The 26,806-nt window shown below is 42.1% G+C and overlaps 1 protein-coding gene across 2 annotated transcripts in view; it reads right to left on the bottom strand.

Moving 5' to 3' along the window:
• The window catches only part of LOC126299075 (rho GTPase-activating protein 7), a 1,286,633-nt gene that overhangs the window by 545,739 nt on the left and 714,088 nt on the right, over nucleotides 1–26,806 (bottom strand). For both annotated transcript variants that reach the window (XM_049990744.1, XM_049990745.1), the window contains exons 5-7: nucleotides 19,483–19,648; nucleotides 13,353–13,420; nucleotides 3,667–3,735 (exon numbers count right to left, since the gene is read on the bottom strand). In XM_049990744.1, coding sequence (XP_049846701.1) covers nucleotides 3,667–3,735; nucleotides 13,353–13,420; nucleotides 19,483–19,648 — 303 coding nt within the window. The remainder of the gene's footprint in view (nucleotides 1–3,666; nucleotides 3,736–13,352; nucleotides 13,421–19,482; nucleotides 19,649–26,806) is intronic.

Below are 26,806 nucleotides of genomic sequence, written 5' to 3'. Positions count from 1 at the left end.
GGAATATGTATTGATGGAAAGAGTATAGAATGTATAAGATTTGCTGATGACATGTTATTAGTGGCAGAACGTGAGCGGACAGTGAATAACATGCTGAAAGATCTGAATGTAGCTTGTGTGGAATATGGGATGCAAATAAATACAGGAAAAACAAAGAGTATGGTCCTCGGTACAAGACGCAGTCTGTCCAGCATTAAAATAGGGCAATCTACCATTAGCCAAGTAAGTGACTTTAAATATCTTGGAAGCACAATAACTGAAGACTTGAGATGTCTCCAGGAGGTGAAAACTCGAACTGCCATAGCGAAGGAGGCATTCAACAGAAATAGGAGACTCTTATGTGGCAAATTAGATAAAGGTCAAAGGAAAAGGTTAGGTGAATGTTTTGTCTGGAGTGTGGCACTATATGGGGCAGAAACGGACGCTGAGACGAGAGGATGAAAAAAAGTTAGAAGCATTTGAGATGTGGATGTGGAGGAGAATGGAGAGAATAAGTTGGATGGAAAGAGTGAGTAGTGAAAGAGTATTGGATGGATGATTTGGGAGAAGAGACCAAACAGCGAGGTCATCGGTCTCATCGAATTAGGGAAGGACGGGGAAGGAAGTCGGCCGTGCCCTTTCAAAGGAACCATCCCGGCATTTGCCTGGAGTGATTTAGGGAAATCACTGAAAGCGTATTGGAAAGGGTTGGTGAGAGAAGATGTCTGTTGAAGTTTGTAAGAGAAAGGAAAAAGAACTGGTTGGGACATTCATTGAGAACGCGGTGCTTGCTAGCAGATGCTTGTTTGTGGGAGAAGACTGAGAGAAGATACAAAATGATAGACAACATAAAGGGAAGAGGACATTATGCAGACCTGAAGAGGATGGCAGAAGACCGGACAGGCTGGAGAACTACCATGTGAAAACCTGCCTTTTGGCAGAACACTGATGATAATGATGTGGGAAGAGTATATAATTTACGATGTGTAATCATAAAAGCTATTTCTTTTTCTTTTAGTTGCTTGCAAATACGAGTGGCACATAGGCCCTGTTGTCGTGCAAGTTATGGACGTAGGGTGGGGTAGAATGGAACTCATCTCGAAGAAACTGTAACTGTATTACAAAATTTGTTATATAATTCATAAACAAATCGTCTTTTGGCGATCTGAATTAATAATATCTTCTCTGGCTTGCGGCTGCGTCAATCTCTTACGTTCCACTAAGTCGGTGTTACGTGGTAGTGGACTGCCCTGTCATTGACAGCCTCGTCCTTATATAGACGTGATTCATACTTGACAAACTTGGAATCCATTATGGGCATCGCTAAGTGTATAATCTACAGACCAGAGAGTAGACTGAGTCTCAGCAATTTTACAGTTGCACTGTCTTTTGACCTCGGCGTACTTCAATGCAGTAACCTACAAGTGAGGAACGTAATGCTATAAATTGCCAAAGAAGAAATTAAAAACAAACATATTAACAGCTTCAGAATATACATGATCGATGGTTGTAAGGTTATGAAGCTGCATAGTGGTAAATAAAACATGTTGTTGTTGACGTGGTGGTCTTCAGTCCTGAGACTGGTTTGATGCAGCTCTCCGTGCTACTCTATCCTGTGAAAGCCTCTTCACCTCTCAGTACCTACTGCAGCCTACATCCTTCTGAATCTGCCTAGTGTATTCATCTCTTGGTCTCCCTCTACGAGTTTTACCCTCCACCCTGCCCTCCAGTACTAAATTCGTGATCCCTTGATGCCTCAGAATATGCCCTACCAAGCGATCCCTTCTTCTAGTCAAGTTGTGCCACAAACTCCTCTTCTCCCCAATTCTATTCAATACCTCCTCATTAGTTATGTCATCTACCCATCTAATCTTCAGCATTCTTCTGTAGCACCACATTTCTAAAGCTTCTATTCTCTTCTTGCCTAAACTATTTCTCGTCCATGTTTAACTCCCATACATGGCTACACTCCATACAAATACTTTCAGAAACGACTTCCTGGCACTTAAATATATACTCGATGTTAACAAATTTCTCTTCTTCAGAAACGCTTTCCTTGCCATTGCCAGTCTACATTTTATATCCTCTCTACTTCGACCATCATCAGTTATTTTGCTCCCCAAATAGCAAAACTCCTTTACTACATTAAGTGTCTCATTTCCTAATCTAATGCCCGCAGCACCACCCGACTTAATTCGACTACATTTCATTATCCTCGTTTTGCTTTTGTTGATGTTCATCTTATACCCTCCTTTCAAAACACTGTCCATTCCGTTCAACTGCTCTTCCAAGTCCTTTGCTGTCTCTGACAGAATTACAATGTCATCGGCGAACCTCAAAGTTTTTATTTCTTCTCCGTGGATTTTAATACCTACTCCTAACTTTTCTTTCATTTCCTTTACTGCTTGCTTAATATACAGATTGAATAGCATCGGCGAGAGGCTACAACCCTGTCTCACTCCCTTCCCAACCACTGCTTCCCTTCCATGTCCCTCGACTCTTATAATTGCCATCTACTGTCTGTACAAATTGTAAATAGCCTTTCGCTCCCTGTATTTTACCCTTGCCACCTTCAGAATTTGAAAGAGAGTATTCCAGTCAACATTGTCAAAAGCTTTCTCTAAGTCTACAAATGCTAGAAACGTAGGTTTGCCTTTCCTTAATCTTTCTTCTAAGATAAGTCGTAGGGTCAGTATCACCTCACGTGTTCCAACATTTCTACGGAATCCAAACTGATCTTCCCCGAGGTCGGCTTCTACCAGTTTTTGCATTCGTCTGTAAAGAATTCGCGTTAGTGTTTTGTAGCCGTGACTTATTTAACTGATAGTTCGGTAATTTTCACATCTGTCAACACCTGCTTTCTTTGGGATTGGAATTATAATATTCTTCTTGAAGTCTGAGGGAATTTCGCCTGTCTCATACATCTTGCTCACCAAATGGTAGAGTTTTGTCAGGACTGGCTCTCCCATGGCTGTCAGTAGTTCTAATGGAACGTTGTCTACTCCCGGGGCCTTGTTTCGACTTAGGTCTTTCAGTGCTCTGTCAAACTCTTCACGCAGTGTCATATCTCCCATTTCATCTTCATCTACATCCTCTTCCATTTCCATAATATTGTCCTCAAGAACGTCGCCCCTGTATAGACCCTCTATATATTCCTTCCACCTTTCTGCTTTCCCTTCTTTGGTTAGAACTGGGTTAGAAAACATACCAACAGAAAAAAAACGCAAGTCAGAACACTTAATAACAGCGGCGAACATCTGACAATCAGTTCATATCTTAGTAATAGTTCCCAGACGCACTGAACAACGAGAAAAACCAGCATCATTTACCAACGCTAATTACTGATCAAAACAACGCTACGTGGGAGAGAGTCGTAGGTGATTCCTACGCATCCTGTGACTCTGTAATGGTGACAGGCCATTACAGCACTGAAGGAAACGGAAAACTATGAGGTACAATGATGGTCTAGAAGATATACCATCACGATGATTCCTGAAAAAGTATTGGAAAGGTAGCGTGATTTTCATACCACCGTGCTTCACAAGAGTTAACAAGGAGGGCTATACCCTCTCAGATAAAATACAGAATCTGTAATGTGATCTTCCAGCTGAATAAATTCTTATTATCGGTGTAAATTAAGTGTTAGAGGTAGCTCCTCCAGCAATGGCGGCAGCGCGGACGCCTTACCTGGGAGCCAGCGAGCAGCGGCGCCGAGGAGCACTTGGTGGCAGAGGCGGACAGCGGGCCCGGAGCTACCTGCAACGCACACATCTTCATTTTACTCCAGCGTACCGTCTCACTTACACCTCTCATCTGTCTGCCAGTACTTAAGGCTACTGTATTAAAAAACTAGAAACCCGCTTCGATTGCGAAAAAAGCACCTAGTGTTAACCTAGGTTTCGGCGTAGGTAACTACACCTTCTTCAGAACAATAAAACCCACAAATGCCTAAGAAGACATTTGTCAATGATTAAAAGAACACCAAATCTATACATTTATAAACGAAAAAAAGGAAAACGCAAAGAGTACATCTGTACAAAATCTAAACCGTTACATAACTTAATTGGCGGATCATGACCAATCGAACATACGCCGGTGTGAGGTGGAGGTTACACCATTAAGTTAAGTAACGGTATAGACTTTGTGCATATGTACTCTTTATGTTTCCCTTTTTTTCGTTTATAAATGTATAGCTTTAGTGTTCTTTTAATCATTGACCAAGGTCTTCTTAGGCACTTGTGGGTTTTATTATTCTGAAGAAGGTGTAGTTATCTACGCCGAAATCTAGGTTAACACTAGGTGCTTTTTTTCGCAATCGAGGCGGGTTACTAGTTTTTCGATATATTAACCAACGATTGCTGACGCGCTGCGATGTTGAAGGTTCTTAAGGCAACTGCTCGATAAGGATCTTACGATATGACTGTTACGATTACTTATCGACATTCTTATTCCGAACCAATGGTTTGGGTATCGATATCAACTATAAGGTATCTTAAGGAATACTGTAGTATCGGTGTCAAAATTAACGAATGGTACAGGAAAAATAATAATCTTTTATTAATAACTGAATGAGAGATAAGATCTATGCAATATTTACACTACAGGCCATTAAAATTGCTACACCACAAAGATGACGTGCTACTGACGCGAAATTTAACCGACAGGAAGAAGATGCTGTGATATGCAAATGATAAGCTTTTCAAAGCATTCACACAAGATTGACGCCGGTGGCGACACCTACAACGTGCTGACATGAGGAAAGTTTCCAACTGATTTCTCATACACAAACAGCAGTTGACCGGCGTTGCCTGCTGCAACATTGTTGTGATGCCACGTGTAACGAGGAGAAATGCGTACCATCACGTTTCCGACTTTGATAAAGGTCGGATTGTAGCCTATCGAGATTGCGGTTTATCGTGTCGCGACATTGCTGCTCACGTTGGTCGAGATCCAATGACTGTTTGCAGAATATGGAATCGGTAATTTCAGAAGGGTAATACGGAACGCCGTGCTGGATCCCAACGGCCTCGTATCACTATCAGTCGAGATCACAGGCGTCTTATCCACATGGCTGTAACGGACCGTGCAGCCACATCTCGATCCCTGAGTCAACAGATGGAGGGTTCGCAGCAGGATGAACTGTCAGCACGGAGACCACGGCTGCAGTTACCCTTGACGCTGCATCAGAGACAGGAGGGCCTGCGATGGTATACTCAACGACGAACCTGGGTGCACGAATGGCAAAACGTCATTTTTCGGATGAATCCAGGTTCTGTTTACAGCAGCATGATGGTCGCATCCGTGATTGGCGACATCGCGGTGAACGCACATTGGATGCGTGTATTCGTCATCGCCAAACTGGTGTATCACTCGCCGTGATGGTATGGGGTGCCATTGGTTACACGTCTCGGTCACCTCTTGTTCGCACTGACGGCACTTTGAACATTTCAGATGTGTTACGACCCGTGGCTCTACCCTTCATTCGATCCCTGCGAAACCCTACATTTCAGCAGGATAATGCACGACCGCATGTTGCAGGTCCTGTACAGGCATTTCTGGACACAGAAAATGTTCGACTGCTGCCCTGGCCAGCACATTCTCCAGATCTCTTACCAACTGAAAACGTCTGGTCAATGGTGGCCGAGCAACTGGCTCATCACAATACGCCAGTCACTACTCATGATGAACTGTGGTATCGTGTTGAAGCTGCATGGGCAGCTGTACCTGTACACGCCATCCAAGCACTGTTTGACTCAATTCCCAGGCGTATCAAGGCCGTTATTGTGGCCAGAGTTGGTTGTTCTGGGTACTGATTTCTCAGGATCAATGCAGCCAAATTGCATGAAAATGTAATCACATGTCAGTTCTCGTATAATATATTTGTCCAATGAATACCCGTTTATCATCTGCATTTCTTCTTGGCGTTGCAATTTTAATGGCCAGTAGTGTACATAGTATACAGAAAACGTAAGTGCATTAGTTGAAACTACATACTATCTACCATCTGTAACGAAGATATCGGATTTTAGCAACATATACCCACAATATTAAGAATTTATCCACTACTTCTGGAATTGTTGGAGAATTCACATATCTGTGAACTTAATACAGGTAAAAAAATAAATTAATAACTTACAAGAACTGTGTTTTTAGAAACGTTTTCCTGCTCTGAGTGACTAAGGAAATGGAATCCTGAGGACCCTATTTATATGTCTCAGTAATGTGTAATGTATTTTATCTGGAAACAGTTCTTCTAATGAATCTGAGAAATAAATTGTTTTACACACATTTTATTTTTGTGATGTACGTTAGGAGCTCGTCCGTCTAGTGAACTACACCCTTTCACAAGGGTGGCTCCCAAACTAGTTTACCGAAATTTGATGCTTACGTCCACTGTATCAAACAAGAGTGTTTAATACACTGTAAGAAATTCTGCACCCAGCACCAGTTTTCTTGAAATGTTTTTATTAGACCATTATTAGTTTCGGGCCTGAGCCCATCGTCAGATGGTAGCGTTGACTTCTTTGCAGGTTTCACACATATGTTTTTCTGAAAAGCACTGCTTCACATATTGTAGGACATAGGTCTTTTTTTTTTACAATCCATACTGATCAATGAAATGATCTAAACACAAGATGCCTTATGCCTTTGTGATATGATGTGATATTCTGTCCCATTGTAAACACTTATTTCGTCAACAATACATATGAAATGCACAGAAAACAGCGGGTTACTTAAGTCCAAATGAAGCACATTTATTTGTCTGTTCAGAAACTCTTTCTGCTTGCACTGAGCTCTTATTTCATTACGGAACCAATACTGTTCACACTTTATCTTTGCTAGTTGTGCACTTCTACTGTTGTTCTTGATGTTCACCTTAATATACTTTGAAAGCACTTTTTCAGCGAGACACTTTATGTTAAATGCTATAGCAAGTATTATTTTCATTATCTGCAGCTTGCACAGTTCTCTTTACATGGTTGGGGTTCAAAGGGCTGTGAGCACTATGGGACTCAACTGCTGTGGTCATCAGTCCCCTAGAACTTAGAACTACTTAAACCTAACTAACCTAAGGAGATCACACACATCCATGCCCAAGGCAGGATTCGAACCTGCGACCGTAGCAGTCGCACGGTTCCGGACTGCGCGATGGTTGGGGTAAAAACGACACTATTTTATGCGTTTTTGTTAGAGAACTTTGCAGCCGTATTCATACATTCCACTGTAGGAAACACAAGAATCAGCTACAAGTTTTCTTGAAATGATTTTATTATACCATTACTAATTTCGTGCCTGAACCCATCGTCAGATGGTAGCGTTGACTTCTTTACAAGTTCTACATTTATGTCTTCCTGGAAAGCCCTCCTTTACATATTATGCGATTCAGGTTTGATTTTCTTTTACAACCCATACTGAGCAATGAATCTAGGGGAATACTTCTTCGTCTGCGCCGGTATGTGTAACCACTTGGGATATAATGACATTTATTTGCTGTCTTTCGTATTTAATAGATCGACTGCACGTACAAACTCAATGAGTGATTGACTCCAGCAGACTGGAATGTAATTTGCTCATAAACTAAATTAACGTAATATTCAGTTACATTTCGATAGCACAAAACGTAGTTCTGACAACGCAATAGCTTCAGCTCCTAAATTTCTGATTTTTTATTTGAAACCAGACACACTAATTACATTTACTCGTAAACAACTGATAATTAATATCCAATATATGCGTCCAGTTCTATGTTTACCGTAGTACAAAGCAAATAATTCAAAAATTTATTGGAAGACAGAACAAACAGTTCACACTGACATAATAGGATTGGATGGGGCTGTTTCGTTTCTTTGATCCCTCACACGTGTCATGTGGTGCTTGGAATAGGCCGTATTGCGCCATTCTGATTACGTAACACAGCAGCCCGATTGATCTAGTATAGACGACGCAGAGTGTCAAAGTATCTCGCTGCAGACAATAGATATTCAGTCCCAGGCTCCACTTTCAAGCAAGAAATAAGAATGTTAATACATAAAACTGCAACCAGTCACTTTTTTGAATAATTATTTTTTATTCCCTGAACCGGTTTTCGAGCCTTTTCAGGTTGATCTTCAGATGGTTTCCGGAAGTTACATCATTCTTTCTAGCATAATGCCAGGTGCTGTGTTGCGACGGTATGGGCGGCTTTTTACCGTTAGTGTGCGTCTGTCTGCTTCCATTTTGATGGCCAGTTGGTATATCACTTCACACCCATTTACAAAATGTATGTCAATTTATACTGTGACAGCGAAACTTTGCCAGTATCCAGCATGTGCTGTACAACTGTTATAAACAACGACCACCAGAGTGCATTACCGTTGATCGTGTTTGGTGTTGTTACCAGGTGTGGTAGAGTATATAAGCAGCGCGAACAGCGTCAGATGTTGAGTAATCACTGTTAAGGACACGGGGATTCTGTTTACTCGTGTGAGACAGCGTTATTAACACCTGAGAGATTTTTCGAAGAGGCCTCATTGTGGTTCTCGATTTGGCCGGCTGTACGAATCGTGTAGTATCCACATTTGTGAGGCATTCGGATGTAACAGTAACCAGATCTTGGGATGCATGGAAACGTGAGGGCAGGAACACTTGCCATCAAGGTTAGGTTCGACCACGTGTGGCTACCACATATCACCGTATTGTGTACCAAGTACATCTTAGCCGTTTCACACCTCCGCCTGCCATCCGAGAACAAGTAATGGGCTCCCTACAATTTCTATGCCTTCTTGCAGCATTGGTTGGAGATTAGCAGCAGCTAGACTAGGGAAAACACCACAACACGAACGGCTAGGGTTGGAGTGGTGCCGTGACCGGGAACCATGGGCTGCACCAAGTACATCTTAGCCGTTTCACATCTCCGCCTGCCATCCGAGAACAAGTAATGGATTCCCTACAATTTCTGTGCCTTCTTGCACCATTGGTTGGAGATTAGCAGCAGCTAGACTAGGGAAAACACCACAACACGAACTATTAGGTTTAGAGTGGTGCCGTGACCGGGAACCATAGGCTGCTGATGAATTGCGTCCATTGTGTTCATCAAGAATCGCTGTTTATGCATTTACACTGTCGGCGAGGATGGAGCTGGCGTGGGGAGATGTCACAGTCTACCACTGGTTCAGAAAGACACAGTAGTGTTACTCCCGGCATCCTGTAGAAGGGGCCATCCAGTATGACTTCATGTCACGGACATCATGCGTCCTCGTGCTTTGTCTCCATGCAAAAGTATCCTGGTGCCATTTTTCAACAGGACAATGCCCTTGCACACATGACACGGTCTGTATGAGCAGTCTGTATGATATCGAGGTACTCCTGTGGCCAGCAAGACCTCCACATCTGTTCCCGATAGAACATGTGTAGTAGCAGTTCAGCCGTCAATTCCCTCCCAGTTCCAGCATCCAGGACATTAACGACCATTTACAACAGTTGTAAGCCATCTTGCCTCAGGAGGGGATTCAACGGTTTTGTGGCACCTTTCCCAGCCGAAGAAGCGCGAGGGGTGCAACATCATGATGATAAGTGGACTCATATTGCCAAGTGCTTTGTAAATTTGACTCGTTATTGTAATCACCGAAATAATATCACATACCCACTCAACTGGCGAAGTTTCGTTTCCTCTTAAGGGGTGCTTCACTTTTTTGTCAGGTAGTGTATTTCGAAACGTCACACACTACGGGACATATATCCAGGCATCGAATGGTCAATTTATTCAGAATACACTCAAACCTCTTAAAATCTAGGCTGAGTAAGTATCGTAAGATACTATGAGGGATGGCTGACGTTTTCAGAGCCTTGAAGGAGGCAGCAGAGGCAGCAGACGGAAAGAGGTAGTAGTAAGCTGCTCTTCCTTTCTACACTGTTCTTAACAGTATAAATTGGACCCAGCTGTTGGTCTTCGAAACAACCAAGTGCAATGTTATTATTTAAATGCTATATATAATCGAAGCTGAAGCTGCTTCTTCTAGTAAATTCGTGGGCTGCACCTGCAATGTGTTTTCTCATCGAGTACTCAACGTATAATGTTCAATAATGGTGGTGTAGCTGTTTGTTGGCACACGTTATGAAATATACGATTTTGCAGAAGCCGTATGATTCCTGGCAAATCAGGATTAGCGAAATGAAAGGCAAAGACAAAGTGTACATGTAATATTAAAAGAAATAAGTAATGCAGAATATTTCACAGGTCCTACTAAAGTATTCTAGGTGTTGTACGGGGTACGTAGCAGATAAAGTTTTGATAGGATCCCATGACTGAAAACGTACCGTTGGATATAAAATAAGTTTGAAATCGGATCACTTTCAAATCTCCCGCTTCACGGTGCACTCAAAAACTGAGTCTAGGTTGCCGTCATGAGTCCCTGCGGTAATTATTACATCACGTAATCACATATAATTGTCGTTCGACTGCAACAACGGCTGCGAAAAATTTTTACGTTCGCAGCTAGGACAATTGACTGTGATGCTCCACGGACGCGTTACACTTCCGGCTTTGAAGACGACATCCTTCGTAATGTAGAAGAGAACCCGACTACGAGTACTCGAAACATTGCTCATGCCATGGGTTCCTGTGGAACACAAAGGTCAGAACTCATTGTCTCCGCTGTGTGGGTACTGCCAAGCGGTAGATTTGAAAGTGTTTCGACGTTCAAACTTATTTTACATGCACATGGTACATTTCCGAACACGAGTCCCTTATCAAAACTCTATTTACTAATTCCCCCCCCCCCCCCCCCCCACGACCCCACCATCCCAACAAGCCTGTAGTAGCAATTGTGTAAAGACCTGTATAGCAAACTCTCTACAGATAAGAGAGCTTATAAATGATATACAGAGGGGTCCAAAAAAATGTATCCACTGTTTAAAAGTCCATAATTGACAAACTAGTGGAAGGAGTTATCTCATCTTTGGTAGTGTAATAATTTGTGGTTCCGGCATTCGCCACACATGCTTTGTATTCCGTTGCTTTGTTTTGTCAGATGACAGTCGCCAGATAGTCAGTGTTTTGTTCTTAGTTGCACCTACTTACTCGAGTAAACATGGCTGGCGCAAGGCTTACATTCTATGAAAGGAAGTCAGTTTCGAAGTGGTATTTTAAGTAGGGAAACATTAATCAGGTTCAACGACAATGGCAAAATGAGTATCAAACAGGACCACCGACACGTTTAACGATTCGTCGCACTCGAGACAAATTTGAAGCCGAAGGCTGTGTTAAAGATGTACGCAAACAACGATCTGGACGACGTGTAACAGTAAGAAGTTCAGCTAACTCCCGTCGTGTGTTACAACAAGTCACTCGCTCACCACAGAAGTCTGTGAGGCAGTGTGCCCGCGAAGCTGGAGTGAGTCGCTCAAGTGTTCGGCGAATTTTAAAGACAGCTAAGTGGAAGTGCTACATCCCAGGATTGCTACACGCAATGAACGAGGACGACCCAGATCACAGAATGGAGTACTGATAGTGGTTTACTAACATGGTGCGCAACGATGAAGAGTTTGCAGAGATGATTGTGTGGTCTGATGAGGCACAGCTCAGACTCAACAGTACAGTAAATCACCACAATTGCATCTACTGGGCCGCCGAAAATCCGAACGTCCATGTAGACAAAATAGTGAATTTCCCAGGAGTAAATGTGTGGTGTGGGTTGTCTTACCGGGGCTTAATTGGGCCATTCTTCTTTGACGGCACAGTTACCGGTGAGGTGTACCTTCAGAAGCTTTAGACAGCCACTACTAGGTACTTCGAGAATCCATCGTACATTTATGTGTAAATTTCCAACTGAACACGTTGCAGTCAGTAGTTCGTGCTGCAGTTCGGCGGCATCGTTTGTGTGTGGATGTTAATAGCGACCATTTCGAACGCCTACAGTGATATCTCTAAGTTGGACTTTAAGCTACACTTTCACCAAAATTGAGACAACTCTATCAATTAGTTTGCAAGTTATGGGCTTTTAAACAGTGGATACATTTTTTTTTGGATTCCTCTGTATTATGAAGGTAAACAGTATACCCTTAAATCCTCGCTATCGAGGAGAAAGTCTGTAACACAGCAGTAAGAAAACGAGTGTCATTAGTTAAAGAATAATACGCTAAGACTATAAAAGAAGTAGCGCGATGTTGCATAATATCTTTGTAATAGCTTATCTGGAAAGTGGTGGTCTGGACTTCACTTATAGTCACTGTACTACGACAACCCCTTACCACTTCTGGTGCAATGATCCACAATTTTGTGATGCTTCATAAGTTGTGATGCCTCCTCTACATTTTCTGGATGCGATCTTAATGTGCTTCGATGCCTGGTACATCCAACGTAGTGAAGGAGGACACAGTCTCATAATATCAGGTGCTATGTAGGCTTTCTTTTACTTCCTGGCTGAATTTAGGGATAAAGGAAGATTAGAACTTAAAGTACTGTCGACAACTACGTCATAAGAGACGGAGCACGAGCTCGGGGTAAGAAAGTATGGGGAATGCAAGCAGATGTGCGCTTTCCAAATGAATCACTCCGGCATTTGCATTGAACGGTTTAGGGAAATCACTGAAAACCTAAATCTGGATGGTAGAACGGGGATTTGAACTGCGACATCTCGGTCTAAAATTTACGAAATATTATGTACATTTACTTTATATGTTGCTGTGAAAATAGTCATATGCATTACTAAGCAACTTTAAAAACTTGTCGCAGATATCATCCTAGAGGAATTTTTAGTGACACTCATTTTATATTCTGAAGTTAGGGCAGTACTCACCGACGTAATGTGCGCTCTTAAGAACAGGTCGTCATCGACCTTGTATCTCAATGTTGACGAGGGGATGCAAAACCGATAGTTTACATGTTAACATGGCAGAAAATTGAATTTTTTTACTTGTATAAATATTGTTTGTTTCGAATCTTCTGAACAGTTCGATTACAAGGCTGAAACGAGCAGGATGTAGTATTTTACCGTGATTCATCCGAATGAAAATCCCTTCCTGATCCTAAAGAGCGACTATCTTAAATAATAGTACAAAACTTACAGTTGTGTACGTCATTATGATATATGGTCTAGAGGTAGCAATGAAAGCAGGAAATCATTTTATTGCTTAGTATGAACGTCGGTTACACTCGTGCGAGTAAATTCACGGGGAAATTGATTTCTTTATTATCAGATATTTTGGCTATTCTGTGTTTGTTATAAAATGACTTAAATTTAAATTGCATCTCAGTGAGACAGCGAGAATTGGGAAAGTCACTTGACACAATAGTTTAGGACATCCATTCTTTGTTAGTGGTAAACAACGAATACGAAAAAACAGAAATACGGAGACTGAACACAGGCATGCATAATGTGAGTGTCGGTACTGACCTGGACCTTGGAGAGCAGAAGGTCATCGGCGCTCCTGCACTGTGCGCCTTCATGCTCCGACCACAGTTCTGAAACAGAACGTCACTTTGTGGCACCCGTGACTGACCATAGTATCCTCATATAGCAACTGTTATCTGATTTCCCACATTAACTGAGTTTTTCACCAAACACCTTTCGCTTTATTGGCGAAGCATAGCCAGTGTTGACTTTGTAAACATTTTGCATATAGAATACATGTGTTTGCTATAGAGTTAAAAAGAATGTGATTATCTTTACACGTAACTTTTATTGACACGGTTTCCATGTCTGCAGACAACTGGTTTTTCCTATTTTTACTAACAATGGCTGCAATCGGTAAAAACTGTGATTCACTTTCAGAACGCATATTGCCTATCTTTCAGAAGCTCATCTTTCTTTTACCTTATTTTGGTTTCATATCAGCATAAACTTAATTTCCTAAAACTTTACGTTATATATGACTTCGCACAGATTTTAGTGTACCTATAATTTTTTGCACTCACTGCTGTATTATTGCGCGTTCATTCGTTTGTCGAGTGCGTTCTCTGTGTTGCCACATTAGAACTGTTTCCTTCATATATTTCTAGCATTTCTTCACTCACGTCAGTCCAGTCGAATCACTGTCTAATAAACATGATTTGTTTGCGTACAGAACAAACACTCTGTGAGGAACTCTCTTTTATCTTATAGATAACTAAAACACAGAGTACACTGGATTTCAGCCTAAGTAAACGATATAAGACACGTTACCCAGCTTAATAGTCATATTATCACTATTAGAGACACGCTTCATGCCCTATAAATAACGTCACAAATCAATGGTTAAAAAGAAGTTGTCTGCCAGAAGTTGGGCAGTGTATGTAAGGCGTGGAAAGGGACACGATGTGTGATACGTGCGTAGCAATCTGTGTGTTTGTGTACTATATGAAATGTCGCGTTTTATGTGTCAACTCGTGCTGAATATTGGAATTGAGAAATGAGCAAATATATTACGCAAAGTATATCTTTAATTTATTCATTGGTCACAGGCCATAGAAACAACTTTAAAATCTGAAGAAAATCTGTGTACCTGCACCTCTACAAGAGACAACGATCTGAAAGATGTTAAATATAAATACATCTAAGGAAGTTGTGACTTCGTTGTTCCACGTATTTAAATTCATGGGGGATATAAATAATAGCCAATAAATGATAGTGCTCAGAGGGGCATGTAGTTTTTTTTATACAGTCAACACTGTTAACTGTTGTGTCAACGGAGATATTAAAACAATAATACTCTTTAAGTGGAACTGTATACTTCTGCAAACGGCATTCGAAAGTTGTTGAAAAGACGAGTGGAAATACATAACGATTGATAATGTTGACGTTGAAACTTTTCACAAAAGTATGTGATAAATGTTCTAAACCTGGATGGTAAGGCGGGCAGAGTCCGCCATTGCGCTGACAAGCGAGGCTCACATGCTAGGCTATGTTACATTCTTCACGACGGTAGGCTGAGACTACTACGACGAAACCTATTGCATCTTGTTTATTTATATGAGACGCACAGCTTCACTAGGCTGTGTTTACACTGCAGCAGCGGATACCGCCCGGCTGGTCTCTCAATTTTAAGTTTCTCAGATTTTTTTGCAGAAAGTTTCACCGCCATCATCAACGAGCGTTATATCACTGTACTCAACCTTTTCGAGAGATTTCAAATGCCAATTTATAGAGTTAAGTATACTGTTCCATAACTGAAGTGTTTGCTCCGACATTTCGGTTTATACAGGAAAAAGTAGCACTAACCGCGCAATAACATTTCGTGCTCCTCTAAGTAGTATCACTTACCGGAAACCATGTTATCGACAAATGCAAAGGTTCAGGATATAAAAGAGGTATTAAGTTTTACGTGGCTCACCCTAATATGTACATGAAACGAGATCTCATTTGCATTAGCCAAGCGTGAATAATTTCATTCAAAGTTTCTCAAAACACTCTGGCAGTATACGAGATTGTCGGAAGTGATTCAGCCTTTCCCAACGCGACGGGAAGTATGATGCCCAACTACTTGGTAATTTAACTGTCTTCACGGTAAAGCTTCTTACCTCAACTGATTTCACTTTCCACTCCTCATTTTGCAAAATACCTCTAGGGGAACGAGTTGTTCTCAGCCTTATTCACTGTCTGCACCACACAGGCAGTGGGGCAGTATTTCATTTTTTGTTCACTACATTAAATTTAATGAAAGTGCTGCTGAAAAAGGAAACTTCTTTGTTTCCACTGAACACGCATTCGTACGAAGTTTCCTTCCATCATAAAACAGAAACGCAAACTGCAGAGGATGAATTTTAATTTCAGTGGAAAAATGGGATACATGCCAAATTGTGGAAGAACAACAAACATGTGACCATTCTCATAGCATAGACAACCCTTTCAGTAGCTAAGGAAGTGAAGATGGAATTAAAACTATTATGAAACTTCCGCTTGGTGTTACTGGTTAGAATGATATGACGGATAGCGTCATTAATTTCGATAAACTTCGAGAACGTTATGCAGTCGGTTGATGTCAGTACAAAAAGTGTCGTGTGACATTTTACTTCCTCACTGACTTGGCAGTTTTTTGAAATCTGAATAAAGAACATAAGGTTCACCCAGATCAACCAACTTTTCAGCTGTTCCTTGCGAGACATCTGATTGCGAGCTTTTTATTTACGAATCAGGAAAGGAGGTGTTAAGTTTTCTGAGCAAAAATCAAGTAGTAGCACAGAACGCATGACGTGACAAAACAATGGATAACATGTACTGACGTTGTCATTTGTGTTGAACAATAGTGGCTATGTATGCAGTTTCTGCAGTGAACCGTTTGGCATTGAACCATGTTTCCGTAAATTTCATGGAAAATATATGAATAAAGTTGTTATGGGTATTAAGTCACGTCATTGTAAGACACTAAACCTAACTACAAAAACTCCTGCTGAGGGTAACTAAAATGCACACTTCTATGGACAGTCTTTACAACATAATGTCCTGTTCTGATTGGCATGTCACAATCGACGTCGTATTCTGGTACATATGTGCTTAACTGAACAGTTTAATTTCAAGATGCGTGGGGGGGGGGGGGGGGGGGGCGGTACGAAGGCTGCCTGTGCTATTCGAGCAGGTGATTCGCAGGCAACAGCGAATCGGCTGCTTGAACCCAGACGCAGCGCTTTGTTGCAGCAAGACGTCGATGCAGCACAGCAGCTATCTTGTGGCCGGTTGTCTATACTGCTGCCCGGGTCTTTGAGGAGCTGCAGGAGGAGAACACACGCGTCTCGTTGGACTGCAGTATCTGGCAGCCACAAAGTCTACAGCGTGTAGTCGTCGTCTATACACTTATATTCAGGGAATATACTTATTCACAACGCCAATATTATTTTAGGAAAATGGAATTAATTTATTTTTAAATGAAGGAATGACTTAACGCTCTCACAACCGGGATTTATTTTTCACTGAGTGCCGCTGGCGCCATAAAGACCCCAAGTAATCTACACGGGATATATTGGCAATACTTTAATGAAATAACATAAAAACATCCATTACAGCTGTTCAACGTAACAGTCATAAGTCTATTTTCATAAATGTTACATTTAAGAAACAAAGAAATTTAGATTGGGGTCATATTGACTCATGTGGTACTAGAAAGGCTACAGCAACAGCTGATCGAAGAAACTTTAACAGTGGGTTCAAAAATAAGCGGGAAATGATATTCTCATCGTTGCAGGTGTTTCTTATAGCAGCTGTTCAATGTAACAGTCATCATGCTATTTTTAACCATGTTCCATTCAAGTAATTACAAAGAAAAAAAAAAAAGAAAACAATTTACACTGATCAGCCAGCACATTATGACCACCGAACTGTAATCGATATGAACTCTTCCAGGCAACAGCAGAGCCACCTGGCGAGGAGTGACTACTAGTCAGACACACGCACGGCCCATGTAATAGCAGTGCGAGTGCTGTCCGTGTGTAGAATGGAGAAGGCGCGCGACCTATCCGAGTTTGACTGAGGGCAGATTGTGATGGCCAGGAAGCGCGGCACGAGCATTTCGGAAACTGCACGACTTTTCTGGTGTTCCAGAACTGCTGTGATAAGTGTCTTCAACACGTGGCGAAAAAAGGTGAAACAATGTACAGACGTCGTGGGGTTGGGCTGCCACCCTTCATTACTGATATCGGACGTCGTAGGTTGGGCAGACTAGTAAAACAGGACAGGCGTCGAACTGTGGCGGGACTAACATCAGACTTCAATGCTGGCAGATTACAAATGTGTCTCGACACACCGAGTACCGAAAGCTCCTAGCGCATTCGACGACCCAATCATTTGCGAATGTAAACACCACATCGGCGACTGCGACTGAAATGAACACGTGACCATCGGCATTGGACGTTAGCAGCAGTAGCACAGCGTTGCATGGTATGATGAATCCTGATACTTTCTTCATCATACCGATAGGAGGGCGCGATTCCGTCGTCTTCCAGGGGAACAGCTCCTAGACACCTGTACTGCGGGACGGAGACAAGCAGGCGGCGGCTCCATTATGCTCTGAGGAATATTCACGTGGGCATCCATTTATCGATTGGAGCTCGTACAAGGCACTATGACAGCTAAGGAATATCGTAGACCACATACATCCCTTCATGACGATCATGTTTTCCAATGGCAGTGGCATTTTTCAGCAAGATAATGCGCCCTGTCACAAGGCCAGGAGTGTGATGAAGTGATTCGAGGAACACAGTGGAGAGTTCCAGTTGATGTGCTGGTCCCCCAGCTGGTGAAATCTGGATCTGATCGAAAACATATGGGATGTGACTGAACACGGCGTTAGACCCAATGGCGTCCCCTCCGCGGAATTCACGGGAATTAGGTGACATGTGTGCGCAGATGTGGTGCCAATTTCCTTCAGCGACCTACTAAGGCCTCATTATTCCCATGCCACGACGCGTCGCCGGTGTTATCCGTAGCAGGGGTGGACGGTGGACATAGCAGCTACAAGATAAGCGGTGATAATGTTCTGGCTGATCAGAGTACATTGGTATCATATTGACCCCAGTGTTAGCCAGTGCAAAATCTACGAATAAATTTTAAACTAGAATGAGATTTTCCGTCTGCAGCGGAGTGTTCGCTGATATGAAACTTCCTCGCAGATTAAAACTGTGTGCCGGACCGAGACTCAAAATCGGGACCTTTGCCTTTCGCGGGCAAGTGCTCTACCAACTGAGCTAACCAAGTACGACTCACGCCCCGTCTTCACAGCTTTACTTCTGCCAGTACCTCGTCTCCTACCTTCCAAACTTTGCAGAAGCTCTCCTGCGAACCTTGCAGAACTAGCACTCCTGAAAGAAAGGATATAGCAGAGACGTGGCCTTGCCACAGCCTAGGGGATGTTTGCAGAATGAGATTTTCACTCTGCAGCGGAGTGTGCTTGGTTAGCTCAGTTGGTAGAGAACTTGCCCGCTAAAGGCAAAGGTACCGAGTTCGAGTCTCGGTCCGGCACACAGTTTTAATCTCTCATGAAGTTTCATATCAGCGCACAATCCACTGCAGAGTGAAAATCTCATTCTGCAAACATCCCCTAGGCTGTGGCATGTCTCCGCAAGATCCTTTCTTTCAGAAGTACTAGTTCTGCAAGGTTCGCAGGAGAGCTTGTGCAAAGTCTGGAAGGTAGGAGACGAGGTGCTGGCAGAAGTAAAGCTGTCAGGAGGGGGCGTGAGTCGTGCTAGGGTAGCTCAGTTGGTAGAGCACTTGTCCGTGAAAGGCAAAGGTCCCGAGTTCGAGTCTCGGTCCGGCACAAAGTGTTAATCTGCCAGGAAGTTTCAAATTTTAAACTGTTGCAAGTATAAAAATGAACAGAACATAACTGAATACAAATGACTCAAAGCAAGAAAGTCATGATTTTAAAATAATAGATTTCTAAATGATGGAAATATATACATTTCCACTGTGATCATGGGTTCATATTGACCCCAGTGTTACTAGGGGGGTTAACCTCAAACTTGCGCGGATAACATATTTTTAATGCTTTCGTGTGTGTAGAAAACGTTTCTTGTGGCTGGTGAATTTGTAGGGCGGAGCAAATAGTTTAGGTACTGACGGGTGGCGGCGAGCCTCGGAGAGGCGGTGCCCAGCCCGGACTCGCAGCAGGAGGCGGTACTGGAGGCGCTGGAGTGGCTGCACGGCAGCGCCAAGGACCAGTCCGACGTCAGGCTCGAGCTGCGGGACAGCGTCGGCGACGTCTGCGTGCCCGCGTCCACCGCACCCTGCAACCACACGTTCACACTCCTACCAACACTGCTACACATGTAATGCGACGACGAAACCATACACCTAAACAATAAACTTTCTTAAATCGCTTTCCATACAAATATCGATCGATTAGTCTTCAAAAAAAGTATAGAGGTTGACAATAGAGACATATTTGAACACTTTTAAATTCATCATTTTTTGTATCTGTATTATTTAAAATTGATGAAATGATGTAATACACTACTGGCCATTAAAATTGCTACTCCACGAAGATGACGTGCTACAGACGCGAAATTTAACCGACAGGAAGAAGATGCTGTGGCAAATGATTAGCTTTCCAGAGCATTCACACAAGGTTGGCGCAGGTGGCGACACCTAAAACGTGCAGACGTGAAGAAAGTTTCCAACCGATTTCTCATACACAAACAGCAGTTGACCGGCGTTGCGTGGTGAAACGTTGTTGTAATGCCTCGTGTAAGGAGGAAAAATGTGTACCACCACGTTTCCGACTTTGATAAAGGTCGGATTGTAGCCTATCGCGATTGCGGTTTATCGTAGTGCGACATTGCTGCTCGCGTTGGTCGAGATCCAATGACTAATAGCAGAATATGGGATCGGTGGGTTCAGAAGGGTAATACGGAACGCCGTGCCAGATCCCAACGGCCTCGTATCACTAGCAGTCGAGATGACAGGCAACTTATCAGCAAGGCTGTAACGGATCGTGCAGCCACGCCTCTATCCCTGAGTCAACAGATGGGGACGTTTGCAAGACAACAACCATCTGCACGAACAGTTTTTACGACGCCATACATAGAAAAAGATATGATTGTCGGAAGGACAGACTCAGCATACAGGAAAGTCAAAACAACCTTTGGTGACATTAAAAGCAACGGTGGTAACATTAAGAGTGCAACGGGAATTCCACTGTTAAATGCAGAGGAGAGAGCAGATAGGTGGAAAGAATACATTGAAAGCCTCTATGAGGGTGAAGATTTGTCTAATGTGATAGAAGAAGAAAGAGGAGTCGATTTAGAAGAGATAGGGGACCCAGTATTAGAATAGGAATTTAAAAGAGCTTTGGAGGACTTACGGTCAAATAAGGCAGAAGGAATAGATAACATTCCATCAGAATTTCTAAAATCATTAGGAGAAGTGGCAACAAAACGACTATTCACGTTGGTGTGTAGAATATATGAGTCTGGCGACATACCATCTGACTTTCGGAAAAGCATCATCTACACAATTCCGAAGACGGCAAGAGCTGACAAGTGCGAGAATTATCGCACAATCAGCTTAACAGCTCATGCATCGAAGCTGCTAACAAGAATAATATACAGAAGAATGGAAATGGAAATTGAGAATGCGCTAGGTGACGATCAGTTTGGCTTTAGGAAAAGTAAAGGCACGAGAGAGGCAATTCTGACGTTACGGCTAATAATGGAAGCAAGGCTAAAGAAACATCAAGACACGTTCATAGGATTTGTCGACCTGGAAAAAGCGTTCGACAATATAAAATGGTGCAAGCTCTCCAAGATTCTGAAGAAAGTAGGGGTAAGCTGTAGGGAGAGACGGCTCATATACAATATTTACAACAACAAGAGTGAATAATAAGAGTGGACGATCAAGAACGAAGTGCTCGTATTAAGAAGGGAGTAAGACAAGGCTGTAGCCTTTCGCCCCTACTCTTCAATCTGTACATCGAGGAAGCAATGATCAAAATAAAAGAAAGGTTCAGGAGTGGAATTAAAATACAAGGTGAAAGGATATCAATGATACGATTCGCTGATGACATTGCTATCCTGAGTGAAAGTGAAGAAGAATTAAATGATCTGCTGAACGGAATGAACAGTCTAATGAGTACTCAGTATGGTTTGAGAGTAAATCGGAGAAAGACGAAGGTAATGAGAAGTAGTAGAAATGAGAACAGCGAGAAACTTAAAATCAGGATTGTTGGTCACGAAGTCAATGAAGTTAAGGAATTCCGATACCTAGGAAGTAAAATAACCAATGACGGACGGAGCAAGGAGGACATTAAAAGCAGACTCGCTATGGCAAAAAAAGCCATTTCTGGCCAAGAGAAGTCTGCTAATATCAAATACCGGCCTTAATTTGAGGAAGAAATTTCTGAGGATGTACGTCTAGAGTACAGCATTGTATGGTAGTGAAACATGGACTGTGGGAATACCGGAACAGAAGAGAATCGAAGCAATTGAGATGTGGTGCTATAGACGAATGTTGAAAATTAGGTGGACTGATAAGGTAAGGAATGAGGAGGTTCTACGCAGAATCGGAGAGGAAAGGAATATGTGGAAAACACTGATAAGGAGAAGGGACAGGATGATAGGACATCTGCTAAGACATAAGGGAATGACTTCCATGGTACTACAAGGAGCTGTAGAGGGCAAATACTGTAGAGGAAGACAGAGATTGGAATACGTCAAGCAAATAATTGAGGACGTAGGTTACAAGTGCTACTCTGAGATGAAGAGGTTAGCACAGGAAAGGAATTCGTGGCGGGCCGCATCAAACCAGTCAGTAGACTGATGACCAAAAGAAGAACTGCCGTATCACAAGGCGTGATGGCATGGGGTGCCATTGGTTACACGTCTCGGTCACCTCTTGTTCGCATCGACATTTCAGATGTGTTACGACTCGTGACTCTACCCTTCATTCGATCCCTGCGAAACCCTACATTTCAGCAGGATAATGCACGACCGCATTTGCAGGTCCTGTACGGGCCTTTATGGATACAGAAAATGTTCGACTGCTACCCTGGCCAGCACATTCCCCAGATCTCTCAGCAATTGAAAACGTCTGGTCAATGGTGGACGAGCAACTGGCTGGTCACAATACGCCGGTCACTACTCTTGATGAACTGTGGTATCGTGTTGAAGCTGCATGGGCAGCTGTACCTGTACACGCCGTCCAAGCTCTGTTTGACTCAATGCCCAGGCGTATCAAGGCCGTTATTACGGCCAGAGGTGGTTGTTGTGGGTACTGATTTCTCAGGATCTATGCACCCAAATTGTGTGAAAATGTAATCACATGTCAGTTCTAGTATAATATATTTGTCCAATGAATACCCGTATATCATCTGCATTTCTTCTTGGTGTAGCAATTTTAATGGCCAATATTATATTTAATTGATCAAATTGTAATGGCTTCTCTGCTTCAGAGGTGTAATTGAGGCTTGAATTAAGAGAAAAATTACTATCGCAAAACTCAGCAATCGGATTGGACAATTGGCTTGGCACGCTCAGTAGTTCTGTGCGCAACCGTAGCGGAAGGAGACAGTGGCGAAGCTTGGTACAGTGAAGGCGCATGTCGATGGTTGTGCATATAAAATTATTGCGGTGCCAAAATTGCTCCTAATCTTCATTTACGTGCTGTGGCTTTTCACTTACACATTATTAAATCGTATCTGCAACCACCAAGAACTTAAATTTAAATTTAATTCCCGAGCCACGGCTGCCGCTGGAACAATGGCTGTGAGGCGCGTCATGCTGCTTGGCGTGTAAGTTCCCACGGACGTGAAGAAGCTGTGTCGGATCATCGTTTCGACGAGGCAACCACAATCATACTTCCGTCGAAGCAAACGACGACAAGTCGAGATTTTCATTTCGTTCAGTAGCGTAATGTAGGGAATCATGTTAGGCCAAAGTGTAACAATAATTAATTATATCATTATAATTTAGTAGCAACAGTGATTAAACTTTTATTTGATAAATCAATTTCTGTACTATGCTTAAGCTTTTGTCACATTATTTAAAATAATACCCGGAATAAAAATTACGATCTTTTGAATCGTAATAAAATGCCAGAATACAATATTTCAGAATAAAATGTCAATAAGTATTTTGTTTAAACAGAAATTTTAAGTATCTATGGACTGCTTTACCATTTCCTGGAGTAAATTAACTAACCAAAAGCTCACAATCCAGTTAGCAAATTTCAATAAATAATTAAGTGAAACTGTCTTAGATGGCTGCCTGAACATGGCATTAGGCTCTATTTGGCTTGCTGCCGTCTTAGAATTTTTAGTACAAATTATAATTAACTACTTTTCTTCTAAATTAACAGTAAATTTTAAAGCAATTTAAACTAAATTAGCTTCTACAGAGCTCGGCAACCCTTAACAACCTGGACATAATCGGAGGGTTTAATAAGGTAAGACACAACTTCTCTTTCTCTGCACATGCAACTCTGACTTTTCAACGGATGGATGTATTCACTATATCGAAACGATACTGAAGGTACGCAGTGTTACTTCAGAATCAGCAGTCAAACGTCTCAATTGTTTACAAAATAACACGTTTACTACACACACACAGTTCGTTTCATAGAGAAAGGTGCTAATAATATCGTTATTTACCTCCGTAAATACAATGCAAATACTCCAGTGAATGATAGGGAGAAATTTTTGTGTTTACTGATAACTTATGCGATGGCTAAAATTACGATCAGTGCTACAGCCTGGATTAACGGGCCACGACTACGCAGGTGACAGTTACAGCTACCAATTTCGCACGCAGCGACCAATGACGCAAAATAATAGCTTTCATTATTCAGTATTAACCCTAGCAATACTGAGACATTTTCCATTGTTGTTGTTGTTGTGGTCTTCAGTCCTGAGACTGGTTTGATGCAGCTCTCCATGCTACTCTATCCTGTGCAAGCTGCTTCATCTCCCAGTACCTACTGCAACCTACATCCTTCTGAATCTGCTTAGTGTACTCATCTCTCGGTCTCCCTCTACGGTTTTTACCCTCCACGCTGCCCTCCAATGCTAAATTTGTGAGCCCTTGATGCCTCAAAACATGTCCTACCAACCGATCCCTTCTTCTAGTCAAGTTGTGCCACAAACTTCTCTTCTCCCCAATCCTATTCAATACCTCCTCATTAGTTACGTGATCTATCCACCTTATCTTCAGCATTCTCCTGTAGCACTACATTTCGAAAGCTTCTATTCTCTTTTTGTCAAAACTACTTATCGTCCATGTTTCACTTCCATACATGGCTACACTCCAAACAAATACTTTCAAAAACGACTTCCTGATACATAAATCTATATTCGATGTTAACAAATTTCTCTTCTTCAGAAACGCTTTCCTTGCCATTGCCAGTCTACATTTTATATCCTCTCTACTTCGACCATCATCAGTTATTTTACTTCCTAAATAGCAAAACTCCTTTACTACTTTAAGTGTCTCATTTCCTAATCTAATTCCCTCAGCATCACCCGATTTAATTTGACTACATTCCATTATTCTCGTTTTGCTTTTGTTAATGTTCATCTTATATCCTCCTTTCAAGACACTGTCCATTCCGTTCAACTGCTCTTCCAAGTCCTTTGCCGTCTCTGACAGAATTACAATGTCATCGGCGAACCTCAAAGTTTTTATTTCTTCTCCATGAATTTTAATACCTACTCCAAATTTTTCTTTTGTTTCCTTTACTGCTTGCTCAATATACAGATTGAATAACATCGGGGAGAGGCTACAACCCTGTCTCACTCCTTTCCCAACCACTGCTTCCCTTTCATGCCCCTCGACTCTTATGACTGCCATCTGGTTTCTGTACAAATTATAAATAGCCTTTCGCTCCCTGTATTTTACCCCTGCCACCTTTAGAATTTGAAAAAGAGTATTCCAGTCAACATTGTCAAAAGCTTTCTCTAAGTCTACAAATGCTAGAAACGTAGGTTTGCCTTTTCTTAATCTTTCTTCTAAGATAAGTCGTAAGGTCAGTATTGCCTCACGTGTTCCAACATTTCGACGGAATCCAAACTGATCCTCCCCGAGGTCTGCATCTACCAGTTTTTCCATTCGTCTGTAAAGAATTCGCGTTAGTATTTTGCAGCCGTGGCTTATTAAACTGATAGTTCGGTAATTTTCACATCTGTCAGCACCTGCTTTCTTTGGGATTGGAATTATTATATTCTTCTTGAAGTCTGAGGGTATTTCGCCTGTCTCATACATCTTGCTCACCAGCTGGTAGAGTTTTCTCAGGACTGGTTGTCCCAAGGCCGTCAGTAGTTCTAATGGAATGTTGTCTACTCCGGGGGCCTTGTTTCGACTCAGGTCTTTCAGTGCTCTGTCAAACTCTTCACGCAGTATCGTATCTCCCATTTCGTCTTCATCTACATCCTCTTCCATTTCCATAATATTGTCCTCAAGTACATCGCCCTTGTATAAACCTTCTATATACTCCTTCCACCTTTCTGCCTTCCCTTCTTTGCTTAGAACTGGGCTGCCATCTGAGCTCTTGATATTCATACACTTGGTTCTCTTCTCTCCAAAGGTCTCTTTAATTTTCCTGTAGGCAGTATCTATCTTACCCCTAGTGAGATAAGCTTCTACATCCTTACATTTGTCCTCTAGCCATCCCTGTTTAGCCATTTTGCACTTCCTGTCGATCTCATTTTTGAGACGTTTGTATTCCTTCTTGCCTGCTTCATTTACTGCATTTTTATATTTTCTCCTTTCATCAATTAAATTCAATATTTCTTCTGTTACCCAAGGATTTCTAGCAGCCCTCGTCTTTGTACCTACTTTATCCTCTGCTGCCTTCACTACTACATCCCTCAGAGCTACCCATTCTTCTTCTACTGTATTTCTTTCCCCTATTCCTGTCAATTGTTCCCTTATGCTCTCCCTGAAACTCTGTACAACCTCTGGTTCTTTCAGTTTATCCAGGTCCCATCTCCTTAATTTCCCACATTTTTGCAGTTTCTTCAGTTTTAATCTACAGGTCATAACCAATAGATTGTGGTCAGAGTCCACATCTGCCCCTGGAAATGTCTTACAACTTAAAACCTGGTTCCTAAATCTCTGTCTTACCATTATATAATCTATCTGATACCTTTTAGTATCTCCAGGGTTCTTCCACGTATACAACCTTCTTTCATGATTCTTAAACCAAGTGTTAGCTATGATTAAGTTGTGCTGTGTGCAAAATTCTACTAGGCGGCTTCCTCTTTCATTTCTTAGCCCCAATCCATATTCACCTACTATGTTTCCTTCTCTTCCTTTTCCTACACTCGAATTCCAGTCACCCATTACTATTAAATTTTTGTCTCCCTTCACTATCTGAATAATTTCTTTTATTTCATCGTACATTTCTTCAATTTCTTCATCATCTGCAGAGCTAGTTGGCATATAAACTTGTACTAC

The sequence above is a fragment of the Schistocerca gregaria genome, chromosome X (assembly GCF_023897955.1).
Source record: "Schistocerca gregaria isolate iqSchGreg1 chromosome X, iqSchGreg1.2, whole genome shotgun sequence".
NCBI classification, from domain to species: Eukaryota; Metazoa; Arthropoda; class Insecta; order Orthoptera; family Acrididae; genus Schistocerca; species Schistocerca gregaria.
Note: the sequence above shows the minus strand (reverse complement) of the source record. Positions and strands in the feature narration are given on the sequence as shown.